The sequence below is a fragment of the Cnephaeus nilssonii genome (assembly GCF_951640355.1).
Source record: "Cnephaeus nilssonii genome assembly, chromosome: 9".
In the NCBI taxonomy this organism is placed as follows: Eukaryota; Metazoa; Chordata; class Mammalia; order Chiroptera; family Vespertilionidae; genus Cnephaeus; species Cnephaeus nilssonii.
Window position 1 is genome coordinate 9,450,477 of NC_137080.1, and position 26,211 is coordinate 9,476,687.

Here is a 26,211-nt window from a genome sequence, read left to right on the forward strand (position 1 = left end):
CATCTCCACTTTCTGCAAAAACCGCATTCTGAAAACCAGGTTACAGTGAAGATCACGAAATAACTCATTCCACCACAGGGGTAATAATTTGGGGTTGCATCTCAACCAAGTACCTGACCTAATATACTCCCCCAGAGGTTGTGGTCTGAGGCTGAGCAAGCAGAGGGTGACCGGAAGACTTGTTTGCCAACACTGGGTTTCGATTTCTTTCGGTTGAGGAACCAAATTTTAAAAGTTAGGATATTTCACATACAAATGCAGATTTCTGCCCTCCCTGGGGGAGAGCATGCCAGGAAAAGAAGGAAGAAGCATCAGTCACCACTGTTCTTACATCCTCATTCGCAGCACTAGGCGGAGCGAAGCTTGCTCCTGTTATCCTGGCTTTCCAGCTTGCCGCATCCCCCACCATCCCTTCAGTATGACACCTGCCCCCTTCACTCCTTACATGACGTGCCTGTCCCTGGAGCCTAGAGAATTTGACTCTGGGTTACAGACATGGACACATTTTGACAACTACACAGTATCTAGGTTAGTCGTCCTAGAACGACCAGATTACTAGAAATAATCTGGTAAGAATAATTTATTTCTCTTCAAAGTGTAAATCAGGTGAAAATGAAAGAAAGAATTAAAAATATCACTTGTTGTTTGTTAGGCTATACAAGAGTAGGCAAAAAAACAACAACAAAAAAACACAAAAAAGTACCCTAAGATCAGAACCACCATGGAAATATTTCGTGAGGGGGGTGAGGGACTAATGTTTACAGTGGAGGGGTGGAAGAATATTTACTTCAGGCTAGAAAATCTAAATTGTCTTTACCATGGGGCCTCATGAACTCTTATTTTCATTGTTTCACTCTTTATATTCATCAGTCTTTATTCCTGGTAGCTGTCACCAACATACAGCACATCCATAAAGGTCAGAGTTTGTTCAGGGTCTCTGTGAGGGAATGCAGATGGAAGAAGCAGTGCAAATGGCAATTCTGCCAAACCAAACACTCCAATAGTTTGGTGTCATACTTTTTGACATTGAAAAATCCTGGGACAGTAAGACAAAAACCACAGCTGGCAGAAGAACACATTGAGAAGTCTGGCCACACTCGGGGTCCGGCCATCCAAGACCCTTCTACAAATACTGAAGTGGGACTTTGTTTTGGACACTCTTCTGAAAAACAAGCCAAGATCAGCTAGAAATGTCAAAATTTACATATCACACCCGAATCTCATAAAGCATTCATTTGTTGTTGTACCTTTTTAAAAAGTAAGAGGACAGAAGTTAAGGCTTAGAGCTGCGGACCCCAGTCCCATCCAAATAAACAAGGGCTGTGAGACTGGGCTTATGGGCAAGAAAAAGCAGGAGTAAGCAGGCCTGACTTGGAAGAGCCCTCATGCATCTGACACTGAGCACTTAAAAACACACCCAGAGGCCTTCATCATCGGCATTTTTCCTGGAAAGGGGGGGACACCCCACCCTGCACCCCATGCCAGGGTTTACTTCTCTCTGAACCCTGGAGATAAAATGTCCACACACAGAGGCCGGCCTCAGTGAGGATTCACAGACGTCCCCAAGTCTTTCTGAAGAAGAAACTCTCTGATATGTGATATCTTCCCTCAGGAGCAGGGGGAGGAGGCAGTGGGGAGGGGGACAGAAAAACAAACCAGCCTCGGTCTCCTAATCCCCACGTGAGAGCAGCAGCGGAGAGCTTCCCCGAGGGAAAAAGCACTCCAGACTGAGCTGGGCCAAGCCAGTCTAACAAACGTCAAGGACGGCACTGGCTGGCGTTTCTCATCACAGCTCTGGGACGTACTCAGGAGGCCCAGGCGGTCGGGCTCAGGGGGGTCGGACACGCACAGTGAGGGCCCGAGCAGAACAGGACCAAGTGAGGACAAGCTGGTCCCCGCAGCTGTCTTCTTCCTTCCGGGGGGGTTCTCTGGAAACCCCGTGGTGAGAGAGAGAGAGAGAAAGAGAGAGAGAGAGAGAGAGAGAGAGAGAGAGAGAGGGAGAGGATTCTTCCCTTCTGCCTCAGTTCACCTCACTCCATGACTTTAATTTACAAAGGTTCCTCTGAAGATGAGTAAAACCATTTATAGTTTATGAAAATGAGTGCTCCGATGGCCTGCAAAACATGCTTTGCAGTTAAATATTTTCTTGTAGACAGAGATTTTAATCTATGTGGACATTTTAATTCATCAGCTATCACAATGGCGTTGTAAACTAGATGCTTGACAAATGGACTCGCCGGTGGTTTTGTTAGTACATTCTCCAAACCAGCATTTTCCCAGGTGTGGGTCCACACCTCTTAAATCACTGCTGTGGACTGAATGGTGTGTTCCCCTCCCCCTCCCCAGAGCCCTCTGCGATCTATATCACAGATGTGGCTGTATTTGGAGACAGGGCCTTTACGGAGGTAATTAAGGTTAAATGAGTTAAGGGTTAAAGAGTGTCAGGGTAGAGGCCAGAGCTAGGCCAGAAGAATGTCACCATATCTCTAAATTAAGCTAACACATGGTCCTGGACTTTAACTTCCATCAAACTCAGTCTTTGTAAAACCAGGGACCATTTTATTTCATGGGTAACCATTTGATTTGAGTGATATACCACTTACAAAACATCCATCGTGGCGCCTGGCACCCAATCATAGAAAATGCAATCAAGTGGATACTTCCTACTTGCCAGGCACTGTGCCACGTGCTTCAGTCAATTTCTCACAACCCCCTTAGGGCATGTGCTGTCATCTCCACAGTATGGATGAAGAACTCAACCAACAGGAAGGCTCAGTAGGTGCTGCTAAGAGTTTGAAGCCCAGACAGCCAGGGCCTGTTCTCTCAATGCCTGTGCAATCCCACCAGGTATGTACATGCACATCACAGGTCTACGGAATTAGAGAGCTTGGGATGTGCGCCTGGAGTTCAGAGAGGCGCTTAGAAACAGCTTACTGCAAATCTCCCATTTTATTTATTATTTTTATTTTTCAAAAATATTTTTTATTGATTTCAGAGAGGAAGGGAGAAGGAAAGAGAGATAGAAACATCAATGATGAGAGAGAATCATCGATCAGTTGCCTCCCGCACACCCCCATTGGGGATGGAGCCCGCAACCCGGGCATGTGCCCTTGATGGGAATAGAACCATGGTCCCTTCAGTCCACAGGCTGATGCTTTATCCACTGAGTCAAACTGGCTAGGGTCAAATCTCCCATTTTATAGAAGAAGCTGAAGACTGGAAAGAGGATCGCTCAGGTAAACTAGCCCAGTGGTTCTCAAAGCCCAGTAGGTATCCTCACCCCAGAGTCACTGATTCTGTGGTGTGTGGTGGGGCCTGAGCATTGCTAACAAGTCCTCATGTGGTGTTGGTGCTGCTGGTCATGGGAACACATGATCCACCTCATCAGCGGCTGAGCCTGAAGGAGGCTGTGCTTTCCTCACTGTGCATCTTCCCGGTACACGGTGGGTACCGGCTGCTCTGTGATGGCGAGAGGCTGGGGAGGCTGGCCAGCCTGCTGGTCGCCCTGAATGCTAGCACGGAATGCCTCTTCCTCCCAATGTGGATGAGACACCTGGGAGCTTCCTCCTGGCACGTGACACCATCCATGATTCACTCTGGCACGGGTGCTTCATGTGACCCTGTCTACCTTCCCCACCCAGCACATGATCGATGTGAAACAATACAACCTGCTCACGGACACTGATAAATATTATTCTCATTGGGATCTGGAACTTGGCTCCCTCAATGCTAAACCTAGCAGGAGTTAGCAAAACCAGCAGGCGCCGTGGATAAGTGCCAGTATTTATTCTCAGAAGAGGAGAATGATTACACAATTTCAAAGTTTCCTTTTGTTTACATTATAATTCAAAAGGAAAATTTTTTTTTGTTTATTTGTTTAGCTAAGAAGATCCATTGCCTTTCATTAAGATCCCTTGTAGAGTGAACTATTTTGCAATTAGGGACATTAATTACTGTTTAAACTGCCACGTTTAAACTTGCTTAGTTTTCATGTCATCATGGGGTGTTCTGAGGCTTAAGATATTTAATGAGTGCAAGGCATGAGCCTGGCACATACTGGGTGCCCAAGGAATGTCACTAGCTCTCAGCATTGCCACTCCTACCCCTTAAGAGAGCCCAGGGTTTGGACTGATTGCTTAGACAAGTAGGTTGGGCCAAATGGCATGACGGAATGAGTAGACAGACCTCAAAATCAAAGCTCTCTCTTGCCATTAGCAAGGTGATTCGGAGACCATGACACTCCAGAAGCATTTATGGAGCACCTACATTTACAAGGCAATTACCTGCTACCCACAAAACCTCACAGGACTTAACACTCGGCAGTCACTTAATGAGCCAAAGCATCTTTTCAGGATATCTGTCTGGCGTGAGAGACCTCAGGTAAGGCTTTTAGAGAACAGTTACATTAAAATGGTTTTTTATTTTGAAATAAATATGACTCAATAAAAAGCTGGGGAGTGGGGGGGGGGGGGAGGAAGGAAGAAAAAAAGAAAAGGAAAGAAAGAAGAGAAAACCAAAGAAAATGGAGAGAGAGGGAGGGAGGGAGGGAGGGGGAGAGGGTAAGAGAGAGAGAGAGAGAGAGAGAGAGAGAGAGAGAGAGAGAGAAGAAAGAAGGAAATGTTCTATGAGGTTTCCTGTATCCTTCACCCCGTTTCCCCCAATGGCAACATCTTGCACAACTAAAGCACAGTGACAAAACCAGGTCACTGATGTCAGCTCAGCCCATGGAACACATCCAGTTTTCACCAGTTTTAAGGACAGTTACAGTTTGGTTGTGAAGGACATAAAAATAAAAAGAAGAAATAAAAGGATGTAACAGTGATGAACACAATACTATCATCCAATGTTACATTGAAATTGGTTTTTGTACTAGCCATGAGAAAAAGATAAATGCTAAGCACATAAATTGTACCAATAAGACTCTTCCTGAAAAAAAAAAAAAAGAACCATAAAAGATTTTTTTCAGAGACCGAGCTTACCAATTATAATAGAATTAACCTGTTTTTCAAGTTATCTCTAGAGGCGAACGTTTATTAGTGAAATCAGCCCCTTTTAACGTGAGACGTGAACCCAAGATTTGATATACAGAGACCCTAACCCCACCCAAACGCACACACAACCTGCACAATTGACACAAAAGAGTAAGTGAGGAGCTCTAGAGCTTTCTGTATCGCCTGGCCTGGAGCCCATGCAGGGGGTACTTGGATGTGGTTACCTTTCCCTGAGTAATCTTTGGATGCCCCATTGCTGTTCTTATTGTAAGTTAGTGTTATCAATTCTTTAACTGTTCCCCAAATCTTTTTCCTTGAGCAGTCTCAGTAAATATTAAAACTATTTCAATGAGCTGGAATTGGTAAGGTTTTACTCTGCATCTCATTTTCATCATATGGAGTCGGGTTAGGGAGTCAAAGCATTAATATGCCAACAACTTCCTTAACTAAAATTATCTTTCAAAATGGATACAACGCAAGGTCGTTCACCATTGACTTCCCAGTTTGATGCCCTTGCCAATAGCGGGCCCTTAGCGGAAATAGTGAAAGGAAAGACAAGGAACAGCATGGCTTCAGAAGCTCCCAAGAAGCAGGTTCTCTAGGTCCATCCGCGGGACTAGAGCCACTTTCCTGAGCAGGCAACGCTGTGGTGACATTTCTGGTCCCTCTGCCTGGGAAAGCCACTCTGGTGTTAGGACACAAAACACAGCATCTTCCCTGTGCGCGGCGGGGAGCCGTCTGTGTCCACCTCCCACCAGCCAGCCGGCCAGCATCAACAGATGTTCCAATAGATGGAGAAGCAGAACGGCTCTCCGCTGCACGCGAAGAGGTGGCAACGCCCCCCCCCCCCGGGGTCATCTGAATTCCGAACGACCAAGCAGAACTTCTGCAGGGGGGTCCCCGCTTCCTGGCCCGCTCTGGGCAAGATTCTGAAACAGGAGAAGCCTGCCCTGGACCGGACATCTCCACTCACCTCCCAGCTGAGTGTCCTGAAGTCTCCCCACTCCCCCGCCCTCTGCCCACCCAGAACCCCTAGGCTCGGCCCCCCCACAAAGATTCTGAGGACGCGGACAGAGGGCTCGACACGCCCAAGGCACAAAGCCGGAGGGCTGGCGGCCTGGCTCCAAGTTCAGTGCTCTCTCCTGACCCCACAGCCTGCCAAATTGTTCAGGAGGATGAAGTAATTGAAAACTTACTGTCCTATCCATTTTTGGAACCTCAAGAATTTACATGTTGTATGTAATGGTCCTTACTGTTTCAGAATTACATGATCATATATCAATTTCAGCTTCTGAAGAAATTTTTAAATGCTTACATGTATTCATATTTTAAAAAGTACTTCTGATGTGGTACCCAATCAATCTTTAGTAAAATATAGCCCAGCATATATGTATATGTACATACATACATGTATTATGTGTATATATATATATATATATATATATATATATATATATATACACACACACAAACACACACACATATATATGCATATAAACTTTAAAACCACCAAAATAATCAAAACCAAGGAATTTTTCAGTGATCCTAGCATAATATTTGCATGTTTCCTTGGTAGTTCAAAAGCAAATTTATCCTTTGAAAATCAACAAAGTCTTACATTTAATAGATAACATGTAGTAGAAAGCAGCCCCTGTAAAAACTTTCAAATCGGATTTCTAGAACCACCAGTGGATTCAGCCTCACGCAGACAAAGAATACTTTTCACGAACACTTACCTGGGGACCTCTTCCCTCTGCACAGATGACCTCTTACATGTCTGGGCTGAAAAGGCACTTGTCAAATCATGCTCATGAATCAGTTATTCATTTTGCAAATGCTGGTTGGCTTAAGACTCCTTCCATGCGTGTTGCATAGAGATACTGTTGTTCAGAAACAGAGCCACAGAGTGAGATCAAGAGGCCTGAAGCAAAACAGGCCCCCGGATAAGCACGAACGTGTCCCCGAAGGAGGGAGACGTGTATGCACACATCGGTGTGTGTGTGTGTGTGTGTGTGTGTGTGTGTGTGTGTGTGTGTGTAACCAGAGAGTCACAGTGTTTAATGCATTAACAAGTGTCTAAATGTCATCCTCTGATTTCAAATTAAAACCTGCAGATCTTACTCCAGAGCTGGCAGCCTGCCGTCACTGTGGGCCTTAAAGGGGCCCAGGGCTTGGGGGACGGGAAAAGGCATGCCACTCTCAGAGCACGCCACTTCTCCCGCCGGTGGCATTACCGCCGGCCTCTTGGTTTTAGTACAAATTTCACTGCCAGACTTCCCAGACTCTCAACTTGAGCTCTCAAAGAAGCGATTTAAAGGGTATAGGGGCTTTAAAAACTATTTACAGAGGGAAGACATTCTGAAACATTTCCCGTGATCTGAATCCTTCCTCATCACAACCCTGACAGCCGGCCAGGGCTTTTGACACCACTGCAGGCTGATAGCTGGTGTTCTGTCCTCTCTGCATGACTTACAAAAGGAAGACCCCAAGTTCACCTGACTGGTTGTGAAAATAGTCAAGAAAATCAACATTTTTAAGGTGAATATTCTATACTTGAATTATTATGTTAGGGATTCCCTCCCCCGCCCCGCCCCCCCCCACTTTCTTCCCGACCAGAGTGACCTAAATAAGTAGGCGTTTTCACATAAAATGCCCTTCCATTCAGGGAGGGCACATTTTGTTTCAAGAAAACTCCAACAGCCGGATATAGTTCATTACAGAAACTGCAGGGCCAGACCTCTGCCAGAATGAGCATCTGAGTGCTCATGGTGGTTAGGCCCGCTGTGAGCTCTGCTATTCACTGTCGCGTTCAGTCCTTATACGATCTCTGTTATTCCCATCTCAAAGATGGGCAGTTTGAGGCGTAGGCAGGCTATGTACAAGCCCAAAGCCACAGCACTGGTCAGCAGCAGGGCCGGATTCGAGGCAGGAAAGGGGGATCAGCACTCTTCTCTCTAAGGAAGAAATACTTCCTGCAGTCTGGGACCGACCCTAACCTGTAGAACAGAGATGTGTTTCTAGTGAATTCCTAACATTTTCTACACCCTTATCTTAGACTGAGAGCAACTAAAGGCAACTCCGTATCAAAAAGCCAAAAGACGATGTGCTGTATTTGCAGCTTTTAAGAAGTTTTTCAAAATGATCAAATACGAAAAATGACATTTGGGAGACCGTCAAGCTAAATGCAAGTGCTAAAAGCTTAAAGCTCAGAGCAACCAGAAAATCGTACAGAAAATTTGTACAGAAAATCAGAAGTAGGGCCATGTTCAAGCAAGACAAATATTGTTCTTTGGAACAGAAACTTGTTGCTGAATCTCGCCATGGAGCTGAAGGCTTATAAGCTTTTGAGAAAATAAGGCTCACATGGAAACAAAAACACAACAGCAATTCCAATATGAGACCAACAGATGCTGTGCGTCTTCCCAATTCTTTTAAAAGCCATTGGTGGCTATTAACATGTCCATGTGGGAATAATGAAACACTAATGTTTCTGGTATTCCAGGGGAAATGCTTATGCTGAAGTTGTTAAACTTCAGTTTTATAAAAATTTACTGGCACAGAAGATGGATGGACGGGATGGCTTAGAAAAATCAGGCAGCTCCAGTTACTAGGAATTGACTAGACAATCTCTCAGAGATGAGAATCACAGTCGTGAGGACCACAAACTAATGACTAATAATAACAGCGAATACTTGCTGAGCAGTCACTATGTGCCAGGTACCATATTTAAGCTTCTTTGGAAAAAATTAACACAGTTAATTCTTACAACCGCTCTGAAAGGTGGGTATCATCATCCCTATTTTACGCTCGAGAAAAACAAGGCACTTAGAGATGAAGTAACTTTCAAAGTCAGACAACTAATAAGTGGTCAAACTGGTATTTGAACCAGACAGTCCAACCCTGGGACTGAAATTTGACTCTCTCTGCTCTGAAAACTCCCTGTAGCTGAGCCCCGATGCACGGACAGGGACCGTCCCCACAAAACTAACTCAGCGGATAGAGAACAGGAACTTCAGCCATGCCCCTTCGGCAAAGGCTCTTAGAAACTAGACTTACGACGCCTGTGTCTGATGGTTCGCAGTCCCGTTAGAATCCAAGTCCTGCATAGCTGGCTTGGCTCAGAGGATAGAGCGTCGGCCTGCGGACCCAGGTTCATTTCTGGTCAAGGGCATGTACCTCAGTTGCAGGCTCATTCCCAGCCCAGGCCCTGGTCAGGGCATGTGCAGGAGGCAACCAATCCATGTGCTTTTCTCACATTGATGTTCTTCTCTGTCTTTCCCTCTCTCTCTTAAAATCAATGAAAAAAATATCCTTAGGTGAGGATTTTTTAAAAAAAGGAGTCTAACTCCCTAAATTACAGGAACACGGAGCAAGACGAAGAGGAGTAAAGCAATACCTACTACAAAGTGGTACCAGTTTGGTTGGGAATGACTTCTAAACTCTTGTGTGGCACAGCCTCCATTTCCTTGAATTGTTATTTTGCATCTTTTACTAAATGGCCCTGTCTCTTAAGCCAGTCACAAGCTCCCTGAGATCCTGACCCAGGCCACTCATGGCTCTGCATCCCTGCCACGGCTTGGTGCCAAGTAGCTGCTTCATAAGATCTCATTGCATCATTTACAGGTGCCGTGGGTGCCTTCCCACAGAGGCCGGGCACCGAGCTGACTCTTCATGGATGTGATGCATGAAGATGTATGGAGAGAGGGGTGGGGTAAGAAGGCAGCCAAGTCATGATGGCTGTAAGAGAAGGAACTCATGGGGAGTGGTTGGCCTGAACCAAGGAATTGTACTGACTGTGACCAAACGGGGTAGTTACTGATGCAAGACCTCACCGTCTCTCCCAGGGAAATCAGACATTATTTCATAGGCAATTCAGGTCATTGGCTGACGACACAGGGGAGGACGAAATCTGATAAGGGCTTTTGTTTGCTGACATGAGAGCTTCCAAGAGTTAGAATGATCAGAAAGAGAGAAGCCAAAGAGAGAAGCATTTCCAAGAAGGGAGGGGACAGTGATTAAGTCACACATTTAATCAATTAATGTATTTTAACAAGCCAAATGATAGGCCACCAGTGTACATATTCATACTTAGAGAGAGACAGTGACCCACATTAAATCGACTTCTATTTCCTCATCCAGGGAGCTCTGGAGAAGCTTCTACAAGTGTCCATCATTCCTTTTCAGCAGGACTAGTCTCACGTCCTGAGCCCGGATGAGGAAGAGTAATCCAGCAGAGAAGACCACGTGCAATGGAGCACAGAGATGAATAGCAGGGTGTTGGAGTTACTGATGTCTAGGATTGAATCCAGCTCAAAAAATCATGATTACGTGTGTGAACTTGGATAAGCTGTAGAATCATTTGGGGGCTCAGTTGCTTCATGTATAAAATGGGGACAATTTAGCACATACCATAGATTACCGAGAGCACGGAATGAGATAAAGCATATGATTCATTTAGCCAAGTGTCCGGGATATAGATTTTTCTAGCTCATGTTTTCTTAGATTCTGTATTCATCTATTTGGTGTCCATAAGTTAAAGGCCAAGCTAACAGCCACAGTTGTTTCTATCTCCCTGCAATCCAGAGCATGCGCTCTGAAACACCTCCTCATCTAATTTTCACACATAAAAGCAGTATTCCCCTGCCTTCCCCACCGCAGGGCCAGTCACCAGACAGCTAGGGACAGCTCCTATGTGCCAAGGCCTGCTGGACTTAGACAAACCAGCTGATGCCAAGCAGTTTACCTGCCCTTCCTTGCTCTTCCCATGGGAACCACAATAAAGGCCCAGCCCAGGCTTTCCTCTCGCTCCTTTCGGCCTCCTGACTGACATTGAAGCTTCCTCCTGTGGCACCTATAGCATGCGATGCCCCTTCCTCCTGGGAAATGTACGAAATAAAAATCTTCAGTGGCATTAGTCTCTCATTGGTCATTCACTCAACTCCATAAATTAAATACTAGATTCATTTTAGGTATAAGCACTGGGACAAAGCTCTCTGAATAATAGCTATAATAACTTTTACATAGGTCATAAAATAGAATCAATTACATTTATGTCCACCCTTTCTCTCTATCTTACTGTCACTTTCAGAGTTTTGGCCTGAATCATTGCAAAAACTCCCTTAATCTATCTTGATAAATTCAATTTCTTGCTTCCTAAGACCATTTCTTTATATAGCTATCTTCTAAAACTCAGGATGTAGGTTACCCACCACCAGGAAAGCTTGAAATAGTTATGGTCTATAGGTCAAGTCCAAGCTCCACCTCTCGGCACTCAGGTCTTCTAAAGTCTGGCCTGGAACTGCCGCTATGTTGGACAACTTAACACTTTCCACAAATGCCATGAGCTTTTCATACCTCTATGCCTGCCCTTGGAATGCCCCTCCCACTCTTCTCCAAGCATGGAAATCACAATGCACGTGAAGCTTTTGAATTCACTTACGTACTATAATTGCCCCTGACAGTGCATAACTAGATTAATTTTGAGTGTTCAGTTTGACTTAGTAGAACATTCGTTAGTTAAAAATGACTAAAAGGCCCTAGCCTGTTGGCTCAGTGGATAGAGCGTCACCTGCGGGCTGAAGGGTCCCGGGTTTGAATCTGGTCAAGGTCACATGCCTGGGTTGTGGGCTTGATCCCCAGTAGGGAGCATGCAGGAGGCAGCCAATCAGTGATTCTCTCTCATCATTGATGTTTCTCTCTCTCTCTCCCTCTCCCTTCCTCTCTGAAATCAATAAAAATAAAAATATATTTTAAAAAAGACTAAGTGTGATAAGAGCAAATATTTACTATTAGCTCTAATTTCAGAGTTGGACGTATATTCAAGTTCTACTATGTGGTAAACTCTATACTGTTTCTTAAAAATTCATCATTTCCTCTTCCACCGATATCTTCTTAGCCCCTAACTCTGCCTATTCATATTATGTTTGTTGCATTTCTTTATGTTTGTTTTCTCTAGATTACAAACACTATTTTAAGGTCAAGAATAAGCCTTAGATATTATTTTATCTTTCCAGCATACTCATTAGTCTATGCATAGCAGTTGCTTGATGAATATTTATTATTTCACGGCCCTATGATTATTCTAATTAAAATAAGGGGTTCTTATTAAATGATAATTACATAGTTAATTATGGGGAAATATGGGAAAAGGACTATATACCTGGTGTAAGCTAAGTAAAATTACTTAAGTCAAGAGTATGAGTCTGTTAAATCCCATCAGAAACAGTGAGAGATACAGTAAATTATTTTACAGCATTATTATCATATTTAGTCATTACCATTAATTATAAAATGGGGAAAATTTTAATTTTGATTTCCAAAGAGAAAATGCTTTTAGTTTATAGACAAACCATAGACCGAGCTGTGATGTGCAGTGTCTCAGTGTTCATTTCACCCATGCCTGCAGTGGGCAGGCCATACATGGGGTAAGGTAAAACACTCCAGTTGGGATTTATAGAAGCCTAGCAGGTTACTTCCAACTCCACCCAGTCCTCAAGAAGGAAAGGGGCCATGTCCTGGCTGGACAGGCACCCAGATCCCCTCCTACCCCCGCCCCCCTCATCCCCTGTTCCTTTAAGCCTAGGCTGGAACTTAATGAGGAAATCAGGTTTGGGTAAAGCTCAGTCATGCTCTAATGGCTACCTGGAACTTCCCAAAGGCCCTCAATAAATATTGGCGGTTGTCTGGCTTTGTCATCTGACTTTTCGTCCCAGAGTAATTGTAGGAAAAGAAAGTTGGCTGAGATTTACAGCTACCTCTTCTCACTAGGTGGGTGGTTGGGCTCGGGCAGGAATGAGAACCATCCCATTGACACAGGAGAAACTGTTCCCCAGCCAACACAATGAAGGAAATAGTGGCTTAGAAAGAATCTTAAAAATCACTCAAAGATGATTACAGGCTGTCACTGAGAAATGAGGAAGGAAGGGCTTCTTTTCGACTACAGGGTGCACAGCTCCACCATCAGAAATTATTATTTTATATGTGGGCCAATGGTAGTCTGCATGCCTTTGAAATGTAAAGAGCAATAATAACTTAAGTACCTGGTATGACTCACAGAGCATCAAGGTAGATTTACACAGGCCATATATGAAAACCGGGCTCCTTATTTTATAACATCTTGCATTGCATGTTCCTAAAGTCACTGCTATGAAATAGTCCCCGAGTACCTACTCTACAAAGGATCTGGGCACGGGGATTGAGAGAGCATCAAGCCACAGGGCTCTAGCTGGGCTCACCCTTTAGCTCAGGAGGGAGCATCAGGAGGTAGGTGTACAGTGCATGCTGCATATGCACAGCTGCCTGAGTAACACAACCCTCTTCCTGGTGTTCACAGGGGCTCCACTGGAGGAGAACAGAATTTCCCCAAGTGCCCACGCACTAACACGGACCTCTCCCCTCAACAAAGCAGACATCTTAGCTGCAATTTAAATTTGCAAAGGTGTGTTGTTGATTAGCTATTGAGAAAGTGGGTGGGGAAAGCATCTCCAGCAAGCATATCCTTGGATGACTTTCAAGTCCTAATCCCCGGGGTTCATCTTGCATTCCTCGTCCTTCCTCTCATGCCCTTCACACCTTTAGGAAAAAACAGTCAAAGCACAGTGAGAGCACCTGGTCGTGGGCTGAACGGTGGGGTACCCATCTGGAAATACATGCACCCTGACGTTATTTGGGCAGAACTGGCAAAAATTAGTTACATTTTCTATTTAAGGATGAAAACGGTGAGTCACCCCCAATCCACCTCTGCCCTCAGTTTCCCTGCTCCAGTGAGGTCTAACGGGGCTTCTTGGGCTGTGGCAGCTTCTGCTTCAGTTTGCCTGCGCCCAGTTCCTGGGCCCAGCCCTGAGAGAGAACAGCAAGGTCGATGGGGCCAAGTTCATGATTGAAAAGATTTGTCTCAGTCACACTGCTTAGCAGCTGGGCTACTCCGGTCACCCTCAATAAGAAACATCCCCAGATACTCACTAAAGGCAGGAACCAGGCATTGTCAGGTCTCCCTGAACTCCTGACATGTCACAGTGAACTATTTACATTAGTTAACACACCTACTCCCGATATTTAGTGGTTCTATGGGGTGTGAAACAATTGTAACTATACATTTTTATGTCAAAAGTAGAGGCCCGGTGGACGAATCCCTTGTGGGGTCCCTTGGCCTGGCTTGTGGGGATCGGGCCTAAACCGACTCTCCGACAATCCCCCGAGGGGTCCTGGATTGCGAGAGGGCACAGACCAGACCAAAGGGCCCCACCAGTGATCGGGGCCAGGGAGGGACTGTGGGAGGGTTCCAGGGCGTGTGTGGCTTGTCTCCCCCAGTCCTGATTGGCCAGACCCCAGCAGCAAGCTAACCTACCGGTTGGAGCGTCTGCCCCCTGTTGGTCAGTATGCGTCATAGCGACTGGGCGACCGGTCAAATGAATGTTCAGACACTTAGCATATTAGGCTTTTATTATATAGGATAAGATATCACTGCTCAGAGAATCAAGAAATGAAGCATAAAAACCATCTAGCTTTTTATTCTAAATCTCTTTCCTGATACTTAAGAGTAAAACCCTAAAAACCATTCATTTGTCCATCTCAAGATAAATTTGTTGAATACTCTATGCCAGGACCTGGACTAGGCATTAAAGATATAAAGTTTTTTTTTTAAAGAAGATTAATCTATAGCCTTTGCCATTAAAGAACTAACTGAAAATCAATACCTTCCTAAGAGTCTCTTCATGCTTTAAAGAACTTAAATATAAAAATGCCACTAGACTGAAAAATACCCAAAGATTCCTTCATGGTCAGGTTAGAAATTAAGGTATATTTAAAGGAAAGAGAATGAGATACAAGCGAATTAAAACCTACCATTCCATAAAAAGAAATGAAATTCTGATACATGCTTTGGATGATCTTGAAAACATTATGCCAAGTGAAATAAGCCAGACCCAAAAGCCATACAGAAAAATACTGTATGATTAGATTTATATGAAATATCTGGAGTAGGCAAATTCATGGTGACGGAGAATAGAATTAGAGGTTACCAAAGGTGGGGGGTGGGGGAGGATGGGGGATTGCTGCTTGATGGGTACAGAATTTCTGTTTGGGGGGGTGATAAAAACTCTTTTGAAATAGATAGTGGTAACAGTTGCACAAAATTGTGAGTGTGATTAATACAACTGAATTATACACTAAAAGTGGTTAAAATACCATTTTTAATATTATATATATTTTACCACAACATTAAAAAGCAATAATGTAATATACCAAAACCCACTGAATTATACCCTTAAATGGGTGAATTGTGCAGAATGTAAATTATATCTCAAAAAAGCTGTGTTGTTGTTTTTTTTAAAAAAGACCATTCTTTACATGTTAACATATTACTTTGTCATCTTGTAAAGCTCTTAATATTCTCAAATAAATTGATTGGGAGCAGAAGCAGGTGATCAATGTTTGAAATACTATGATTCACATTCCTTACTAAATGCCTAGGTTTTACAAATCATTTCTAATCCTTTGGGCCATTTAGAACACAGAAGAACCCTCTGTCTTTTGGATATCTGGTTAAATAACTAATTGACAACCTTGCAATGACTAAATAACAGACCATTTAAAAAAGAATCTCTTGGGTTGACTCCTCTTGAACACAGCCAGCCAGAAAAGTGTGGTTGAAATCACAGTCAGAACCAAACGAATGACAACCTTCAGTTTGTACACCTCTCCGTCGTAGGCCAGCTGTAGACCAGAGAGCGTGGCGGTATCTAGAAAAATGCCAGGCACATGTGGGCTTTCGAGACACAGTCAGTGAACTGAAAGGACAGCTGCATCTGCTGCTTAGGGAATGGGCAGGGCCCCTGGTCAGACAGCAGCACTTTGAGGGGATGGCCGGCCAGCCCAGAGGGCCCCTGGGAGCTGGTGACTTCTGGGCTCAGACCTGTTTTTTCTGCTGGCTCTGCGCTTCTCTCAGAGGTCGGTCGGCAGCTAGACCAAAGAATGCCCTTCTAAACAAGTGTCCCTAAGAAGTCCCGGGCTAGACGGACCAGAATGAGGTCAGCTCTTTCAGAAGTATTTCATGCTGGTGAACATTTATTTCAGAAAAGGCCACCATAACCTTTTGAACTTAGCAAACAGGTGAGCCACTCCTGTTGCCTCAAAACAATAGTAACAAAGCAGAAAATAAAAATAACGACTGGGGAAACCCAGGAGTGAACTACTTTTACATTTCCCATCCCAGAGGTAATAAGGTAATATGATTGAAATAGAATTTGCCAAAAGCCAGTAAACCTTTTCTATCCTACTAGTTAAATACAAATAACAGAGAACAAGGATTATATATATATATATTTTAAAAGCGTTTGAAAGAAAATAAGGCAGGAATAATAATCTTTTACTGTGTGGCTACTGAAGGCGCCTGTTTTTGACTAGACAAAGGGAAATTAAACCTCCCACAAGTGAGTTAGCCATCATACATGGTCGGAAAAACAGACTCTAGAAATGTCAATTCTAGCTGCAGTGGGGAGAAAGCTTATGAGCTCACTGTCACCTTCCTAGACCCTTAAAACAAATCCCATAGTCATAGCAGAGTGTCCCAAACATACCCCGGGTCCGAATCCCGTCCTGGCTCTGCGGGATGAGAAGCCTGGATCCAGCCCTCCGAGGAGCGCTTCGATTCCTCCATCCTCGGACCAGGGCCCCCACCATGGTTGTTGACAGCATGCTCCCCGGGCAGCTGTGGCCCCCGGTGCCGGGAGGAGGTGGATGGCTGTCAGGCTGCCACCCTCAGGAGAATCCTGTCCACCTGGGATGAGGCGCTACACCCAAGGCAGACAGGTCTGGGCAGTTCCGCCCGCCTCCGTCCTCCACCCACACACTCATCCATCTCCTGTTCGCCTCCCTCAGGAGGCCCCGGGAAAGTGTGGCCCGTGAGACAAGCCAAAGCAGACAACAGCAAAAATCAAACTGAAGACATGGACAGAGTCGTTCAATAGGAGAGGATGCTCTGTGCTACAGCAGTGCCAGTCTCCTTTCCATGAGAGCTGCTTCTGTGGGTTTGTTTTTGATTCTTTCCCTGTCACCTAAAGAAGCTAAGTCCAATGTTTCAACCTTTAAAAATGACTGTATGTGGGTGGGCCACCTATGTGCCTATTTCCTCTCCTGGACAGGAAGAGCTTTCGGGCAGTTGTGTTTCCAAAGAGATCCATTCTTCTAGATACACAGGATTTGTTTACAAAATATGAAAAGCATTTCTAATGTTCTGAGGGTTCCCTTCCTAGAATTATATCAGCTTTTGTAGATGAGGAAAGTTGATTAAGGGGATGAAATAAAAATTCACAATCATGTAAACTCTCAAAGGCTTTTATAAAAAATGAATTGATTTCAATGGCCTACGTCTTCTCTCTCCTGGGAAGGTAGCTGGAGTTGCCACATGACTGCGTAGGTGGGACCTGAGCTTCATGTATACAGCACATTGCTCACATATGCCCCCTACTGGTCAAGATGCCAGGTGCGTATGGGTTAGAGCTGCTTTAAGGCTGTGGGAGGGGCAAGGAGTTGAAAGTTCTGGAATCCCTTGGGGATCTCCACATGCTGCATTCATCCAGCCTGGGTGGTACTGAGATTGAATTAACTACAGACAGCCTCAGAGGTGCTGATAGTATTGATTGTCCTCATGACTTCATGGATCATGCAGAGAGAATGATCCATGCCCCATTTCACTCTTTCTCTCCCTCCCCAGTTACACCACATTTAATAAGATCAAGGTTGTTTTTACAGGAGGCAGGCAAATTCCCAAAACCACCCCAAACGGACTATAATTTTTCTTAAAAAGCCTACAGTTTACTAAAAAAGCAGCAGTGTTTCGAGGATACAGATTTTTACAGTCATTTAGTTGAAATTTCCCTCATATGTTAATTATTTTGACATTTCCAAAATTAAAAAAAAATTTAGTATCATTGCAGGTGGAGGGACAGTAGAAATGAAGGGTGGGACTCTTCAATGGCATGAGAGCAGGAAGCTGCTGACTCTACTCCTGCACCCCAACGTCAGTGTTCTGGGGACGGTGCGACCTTGGGGGCAGCATATGACGAGAGACCCAAGTCCTGCTGCTCCCTGAGGTGTGCCTCTCCTTCCTCACTTTGCCATGGGCAGCGAGGGCAACTGGCAAAGGAGCCGTCAACACTCTCTCAGTTCCTGTGACTCCCCCCACAACCCCCCGCCCTGCCCCCCCCGCCCCCCCCCCCCCCCCCCCCGCCCCACACACACACCCTGAGTCACAAACAGGCTGAACTTGCCTTCTGCTGGCGACAACCCTGTGGGAATAGGGTAGCATCTGGGGACAGGACCACAGGGGACCCAGGGACTCAGGCCTGCGGCCTGGTCTTGGTTTGGAGGTGAGGGGGTAATCAGGAGACTGATGGTGGGGATGAGGCCAGGCAGGGATTCCAGGAGAGGCCCTATTAGGACAAGCAGATACCAGCATCCTTGGCGTGAGGTGGCAGAGAGAACACAGTGATGCTGAAGGCAGAAGATGGGCCATGAGGACTGTAAACAACTCCTCACCCTCTCTCAGTGGGAGCTCTCCTTTGAGGCCCTGCTGCTGCCACGTAGCTGAGGTCCCTATAAACAACAGACACCGTCCCCACAGGGCGAATCAGAAGTCCAGGGCGGGGGATATGGACTCAGGGACATTTCTGAGCACAGCAAACTGCCCACACTCAGACACGGAGCCCCTGGCACGGCTGCTGTTACCAGCCGCCAGAGGTGACAAGGAAGCACGTGAGAAAGGAGGTCACTGGAGCCAACTGATACTTCCGATAAAACTCCCCAAGCCTCCTTCGTGTTCCCAGAGTCCCCTGGGCACACACCACAGCCCTGCTCAGCCATCCACTTTCTTACATCTGTCCCACTCATCCAGCCATCCCCCAACCTCCCCGCACATCAGAAACACTGTAAGTACTGCAAGGACCGCTCTCCTAGGCCTAAGACAGCGCCAGGGAGCCTGCATTTCCCCCAGCTCCCCACACCTTTCATCGCCAGCCTGGGCTCCATCCAGGGGCCGTATGAAGAAACCAACTCACTCGACAGTGGGCTTCCTGCTGGGCCTGCGCCATCCTGGGGCCCAGCGCGGTGTGCAGCCAGCACACAGCATGTGGGGTGAAGAGAATCAATACCGTGGCCAGGAGTCCAGCAACATCTACCCCTTGTCTCCACATCAGTCAGACTGCCTGACACCTCACGCATCCATGACACCCTGTGCTTCTAGCCACGACCCCCAACCTCCCTTGGTGACTGGAGCCATCTCATGACATCACCCTGTCTTTTCTGCAGCCCAGACCCCTCAGAGTCCCCATTGTTCACTCGCCTGGGATGTTTGGGTCCGGAACATGACCTGTCAAGGCAGCTGTCTCCTGTCCCTTCACCTCCACAAAGAAGGGCTTCATCTGGGCGTCAGGGGGCTCAGGTCCGCGACACTCTTGAGACGGGGTCTGTCCACGAACTCAAGGCTCAGCTTGCACAGCAGCCTCGGACACTCTGCCGCCCTGAGTTTGCCGGTTGTGGCAGGTGGACACTCGATGTCCAAGGTTTTCCCCAACAGGAAGCTGAGCAACGGCCGTGACTGCTCTGGGAAAGGCAGTCAGGAAGAGGAAGTGGAGTAATATCCTGCCGTGTAGGTCAGCCCGCCCTTCCCAATGCCTGCGCATGTACTTCCCGCCACAGACCCGCCACGGTGGCCCTGTGCCCGCACCACGGTGACCCTGAAGCCAGGGAAACGGCTGGGCCCTGAGAGCATGAGGTCACTCTCCCCAGCTCTGCCTGATTATAACCCCCCTCCCACTCGTGCAGAGGGACAGGCTGAGGAAGGAAACACACTTTCCCATTAGACAGCACTTCTAGAAACCCAGAACCAGGCTGAAGGCTGCTTGAAGGCCAATATGGCTCCCAACAGACTAAGTTCATAGATGTTTGCTTCTAATTTCCCACGGAGACCATGAGTGACCAACTATTTTCTCAGTCTCATAAACATAAGTACTGTCCTCAAGGCAGTGTCTGAATTATTTTCTTTCTATCATTTATAATTTTCAATAAATACTTGATTTTATTGAAAAAAAAAACTAGTCTACTCTGTGATATATACATATATACACATATATATGTGTATATATGTGTGTATATATATGTGTATATATATATATATATGTATATATATATATATATATATATATAGTCTTTAATTCACTATATATATATATATATATATATATATATATATATATATATATATACTAGAGGCCCAGTGCACAAATTCATGCACAGGTGGTGTCCCTAGGCCTGGCTGGTGATCAGGGCCGATCAGGGCCTGTCAGCCGGGGAGAGGGTTGGGGAAGGACTGCGGGCCAACTGGGGCCTGCCAGCTGGGGTGAGGGACGGCACGTGGGAGGTTGGCTGCCAGCCCCAAGGAGGGAGCCGGCCCTCAACCGCCCTGGGAAAGGGGCTGCATCTGCTGTCACTCACCCCTGGTTCCCAGTCCCAGTCCCCTGGCAGGATTTGGAGAGGAGGTGACGGTCGCTGGGCCGGGTACAGAAGGAACAGCCGCCAGCCGCCAATGCCACCGGCTGGCTGTGGGAGGTTAGCTGTGGGAGCACACTGACCAGCTCCTGCATTGAGTGTCTGCCCCCTGTGGTCAGTACGCATCATAGTGACTGGTCGACCGGTCATTACAACCAGTCAGTTGTAAGGGTTGCTTAGGCTTTTATACAGATAGATATAATATAGTTAATCCTCACCCAAAGATATTGTTTCATTGATTTTTAGAAAGAGTGGAAAGGAGGGAGAGAGACAGAGAGTGAGAAACATGGATGTGAGAAAGACATATCAATTGGTTGCCTCCTGCACACACTCCAACCAGGGCTGGGGATCAAGCCTGCAACCGAGGTATAGGCCCTTGACCGGAATTAAACCTGGGACCCTTCAGTCCACCAGCCAATTCTCTATCCACTGAGCCAAACTGGCTAGGGCACTCTGTGATATTGGTGAGGGTGGGGGGCATGTACTTTCTGCCCACATCAAATCCCCAAGCCTGGAATAGTGCCTGGCACATAATACATACTCACTGAGTACCTGTAGAATGAATGAATGAGTGAATAAATGAACAACTGTTGTGCACTGGGGACTCTGGTATAATCAGGGTGCATGGTATTTCTATTACAGCTGTTGTAATTTTTAAAAACACTCTATTGTTATAATTAGATATAAGATCTATAAAGAAAGTGGCCCATAATTATAAAATCATTCCCATGGGAAATATGATCCACTTTCTCATACCAATTTTATTTTATGGATCCTTCGAAGACAGCACTATGGTGAAGTGTGGGTTGCTGACATTTATTTAAACTTAGATTTAAGATTTACATCTGCTGTGTCTCTAGAATCCTATCTATATTGTTGAACATAGAGCCATAAGTTCAAGAAGTTTAACAAAGTACTAAACACCTCTTATAGCTTAGCATTCATTGTAAGATTGGAACCTTGGTTAAAATACATTAACAACTCTTAAACTCAAACTTGATTAAGAATGCAGCAACTCAAGTAAAGGCAACAGAGTCTTCTCATGTCAAACTCTGAATATAACTTCAAAAATCGTTTCCACATTTATTTTCTCCTCTACAAGACAAGGCAACCTTACCTGAGCGTGGTACCTTCACTTACTTATGCAATTTAATAACAATTTGTTTAACACATTGGTTTTATGAAAAATTATTAATATTTTTGCCATCATTTTTTCAGGGATTATCTATTTTTTCTCAGAGATTTCTCTAAAGCTATAAAATCAATGTTAACCTAATATGATAAGACCCAGGTTTCCTAACCATCTTTAAAAGGCACCTAGAAATGTTTAGTCTTTAATTCACATAATCATTCATTTACTCATGGAGGGTTGGAACAGATTCCCAAGGAAACCTCAACACTTGGCAGCTGGAAATAACCATCTGCTTTAGCAAAACCTTTGTTATTTGTAAATCCACCCTGAAATCTGAACCCTGTAAAACTGCAGAACTCTGTATTAGATTGGTGCAGAACCTTAAACCGGAGAATGTGCCAACATTTCTCTCTCTCTTTTAAAAGAGTATGCGGATTAATTACAGGGCGCTGATTGACTTGGATTAGTCTTGATCCCTGTCTGCAGAAAATTAATTCCTACCACTTACATCAATTAGATTGGGTCAAGATGGGTAATTCAGGCTCAACCGAATAGAAAAACTCCTGTTTACGAAGGCATCTGAAGTGAACCCCGATTGTTTCTGTTAAGAAATAATTCTTGTTTATGTGTGGAGCATTATTAATGGCACAAGGAGTTAGATTTCTCCGTGCTCACTTCATAGAGTTATTACAACTTGCTCAGGCCCTGCTGAATTTCGGTGTTTCATTGGGAGCAGAAAAAGTGGGGAAACATTTTACCTTTTTTGGGGGTCCCATTTTGTCTTTTTTTTTTTTTCAATCCATTTTGTCTTTATGTATCATTCATACTAGCATTTAAGGGGTCACAAATACTATCTACATTAAAAACAAGGGGATGCATTAAAAATAACTCCTAAGACTTCCTGCTTGACTCTTGCTAAAAACACTTGATAACAGACTATTTCATGAACAAATAGGGAGCTAACTGGGTTTTCTGGCTCATGGAATTTGGGTGATCTCATGTGGACCACCTCCTTCTCACAGTGACCCTTTCCGGCTGGTCTGGACCTCTCCCTGCACCCACTGGAGGCATATTCCTCCCCACCTCTCGTCAGCGGTGGTGGTGAAAGGCTCCCATGCCTGGCAGTCCCAGCAATCTTTTCTTGTTTCTGAGCACAGCAAGGAAGTGAGCAGGGATATACTATTTTTATCCATAATTTTAAATGGCTGTAGCTACCGCTATTCACCAAATAGTATAAAAGATTAGCCATATGAGGGATTAGAAAGGCTAATATGTTTGCCTCAAGTTATATGGAAAGCAGAGAGTTTGGATATCAGATTTTGGAATTTCCCCCAAGAAAGACAACATTCTACATGAGGGGTTGGCCAGGTGTTGTGGCAAACACAGGTGGGCCCCTAGGCTGGTCTTTGTCTGTGTGTATCAGAAAGGGATCCATATCACGGAGATGTCCCTAGAGGGGATGATATATGAACTGGTCCCAGAAGAACAAACAGGAATAAATAGGAGTCAGCAGCCTGGAGCCGGGTGGGGGGTGGGGGGGTGGAGTGGGAGAAAGGGGCAGGGCCAAGGAGTCCCATGTGCACAGACCATGGTGCCAATTGGGGGAACTGTAAGGTAGAAACTGTGGGGTGTGTGTGTGTTACTGTTAGGAGTTATAAGAAGGGGGGAGAGACAAGATTACAGAGGTAAGCAGGAACCAGGCCGTGAAGGGTCTCATAAATCTTAACAAAGAGTTTGACTTTGTTGTGAAGCGATGAGATGGTTTTGAAAGGTTTGAAAGTGAGGAGGACCATGATCAGTTCTGTGTTTTGAAAAGGCTCTCAATGAAATTCAAAAACAGACTGGAGGTCCCGGCCGGTGTTGCTCAGTGGTTGAGTGTCAACTCATGCTCCAAGAGATCACTGATTCGTTCCTGGTCAGGGCTCATACTCGAGTTGTGGGCTCAATCCCCAGCAGTGGGGTGCAGCCAATAGATGTTTCTATCTCTCTCTATTTCTTCCTTCCTCTCTTTCTAAATCAATAAAGTATATATTTAAAAAAAAAACACAACAGACTGGAGGAAGCAAGAATGCAACTAGGGAGGTGAAGACCAGCGAGGAGAGATGGCAGCAGCCTGGATAAGGCCGCTAGAGTGCGGAGCACGTGGTGTGAGGGTTGATTCAACAGGGGTGGGTGTGAAAGGCAGGGAGGAGCCAGGGAGGCGCTAAGGCCTGTGGTGGGGGCACCTAGGGGCTGGCATTGCCTTTCACTCACAGGGGTATGAATAGAAGAGCATGGGAGTTTTGGTTGTAGGGTGGTGGGTGATGCAGGAAGATGAGTTCTCCAATTTTGAGACACTTAGGCTACCATGAGTATTTTCCCCCACTATAATTACTTCTTTGAAAACATTTTGGACATGTATTGCTTCAGCATGTTTGAAGTGCCCTAGTTACTCCTTCAGATTACAATCTGTCTCCTTCACATCCACTTCTCATACCGCAGTTGCTCAATAAGTGCTTATCTCACGATATCCTTGGGACAAATTCCCAGACAGAGCACTGCGGGTTCAAAGGGTAAGACGAATAATTCTTACTATGTAAGTCCAGGTTTTTCCCCAAGGATAGAACTCCTTCACATGGTCAGCAGATGCATGAGTCTATCTGTCTTCCAGGGTTGGTGTTTGACTTCTCTTCACTTCATAGGTGTAAAATGTGTTCATTTTTAAAAATTTATAATAGTTAAATTTATCTCCATATGTGGTTCTCTATTTGTTTTATTTTGGGTGAAATAACTGTTTGATGGTATCCTTGGACCATGTACATATTAGAGTCTGATATGGTACCTCACATTTATATGAATTCATGTGTGTGTTATCAAGTCTCAAATTTTTGCTATGCATACCTTCTCATTTTGTTTCTTTCATTCTATTTTAGCTTTAAAAGGTTTTAAATTTTATATAAATACATATATATTCATCTTTTGCTTTTTATTTTCTTTGTCTTCAACAAAATTTTCCCCTTTATAGCTGGAACTGTGCTACTCCAAATATATAATTGTTTCATTCATAGGGAGTTCACTGAAATTATGTATTCATATATTTTGTGATATGAGGTCTTAAATCTTAAATATTTTTCTTTTGTATTATATCTTGTGGTTAGTGACTTTAGATTTTTACTTGATTTACCTACATTTTATCATGGTATCTGCAAAAAAATATGTCAGTTCATTTTTGCTATTTAATTTTATCATCTTAGATTTAAAATAATCCTCGTGTTTATTCTTCCACTAAGAAAAAAAGTTTTATCATTAAAGGCCAGGGGCCAAAATAAAGCTATCATAGCAAGGGGGTAAATGACTCAAGATACCCACATACAGTATATTAGAAATGTAAAAAAACAAAAGATGAGGTTGTAGGGGTAGAAGCTCCCTTCTCCTAAACCCCTACCCCAACCTGAAAAGCATGAAAGGAAGAACGAGAAAAGTCGCAAGAATGTATAAATGCATGTGAGAAAATGCACCTGAATGCACGCACATTGGTGTCTGACAGACCTGGGTGTGAGTCCTCCTTCTGCCACATAGGAGACGAGTGACCCTGGGCCAGTTCCCAAATTGTGTAAGTTTGCCCACATAAACGGTGCAAATGGAAGTAGATTGAAGGGGACAAGAATGAATGCAGGAAACCACTGGGGCTGCTATCACAGGGTGGCATAGGAGAAGTAAAGGGCGTGCAGGCCACTTACATACTACCTGCTGGTACATGGTAAGCTCCCAAAATGTCACTGAGATTACTAACTATTTCTCAGCTGGGCAACTTCATCAATGCAGAGAACACTTTTGAGTTTGCCACTACATTTTCAAGTAGAAAACAGCTCCCAATCTGTATGTACCTTTTATAGGAAATGTGTGAGGTGTAATCTGGCACTATGCTATTTGAAATAAAAGTGAAACCCAGGTGCCATAAATGTAGTTGTACAATAATGTGTAACAATAGCTTGAATCCAGCTGGCTCTCTAAATTTAGGTGAGCTGATATAACTCCCCCTTAGCAAGTTGATTCTGGGTAAGTCAGGGGAAAGAGAGCTTGGCCTTAAATAAATCCTTCATGTCTAAGTATTTTATCCTTAAACTAGTGGCCCAGTGCATGGTTTCGTGAACACTGGAAGGAAATTAATTAGAAGAAAGATTCATGCGGTAATTACGTTACTGCAAAAATTTACATGTCAAACTAGTATATATAATATAGTATTATAAAATTAAAATACAAAATATTTTAATATCGCTATTCGTCCTTTCTCTATAACAGAAGTGTCAGAGATGAAAGAAAATTAGTAAAATGTATATGAAAATAATATAGAGCTTTATATGTATCGTGCATGTGTGAGTCAACATTTATTTTTAAATTGCCAGTGTGCGTCATATGTACTGTCCGGTCGGTCGGTCGGAGGGTCGGACAAATGTACAGTCAGTCACTTAGCCTTTTATATATATACTAGAGGCCCGGTACATGAAATTCGTGCACGGAGGGGGGGGTTCCCTCAGCCTGGCCTGCAATGACGCCAACGTCCTG

At 44.7% G+C, this 26,211-nt stretch overlaps 1 protein-coding gene across 2 annotated transcripts in view; it reads right to left on the reverse strand.

Annotated features, from left to right (window-relative positions):
- The window catches only part of PLEKHG1 (pleckstrin homology and RhoGEF domain containing G1), a 191,755-nt gene that overhangs the window by 94,985 nt on the left and 70,559 nt on the right, over positions 1-26,211 (reverse strand). The window contains exon 1 of one of the 2 annotated variants that reach the window (XM_079780706.1): positions 16,568-16,710. The exons of the other annotated variant lie outside the window; for it this stretch is intronic. Coding sequence (XP_079636832.1) covers positions 16,568-16,685 — 118 coding nt within the window. The 5' untranslated portion in view covers positions 16,686-16,710. Of the gene's footprint in view, positions 1-16,567; positions 16,711-26,211 lie in introns of those variants that run through there. 2 annotated transcript variants of the gene reach the window in all.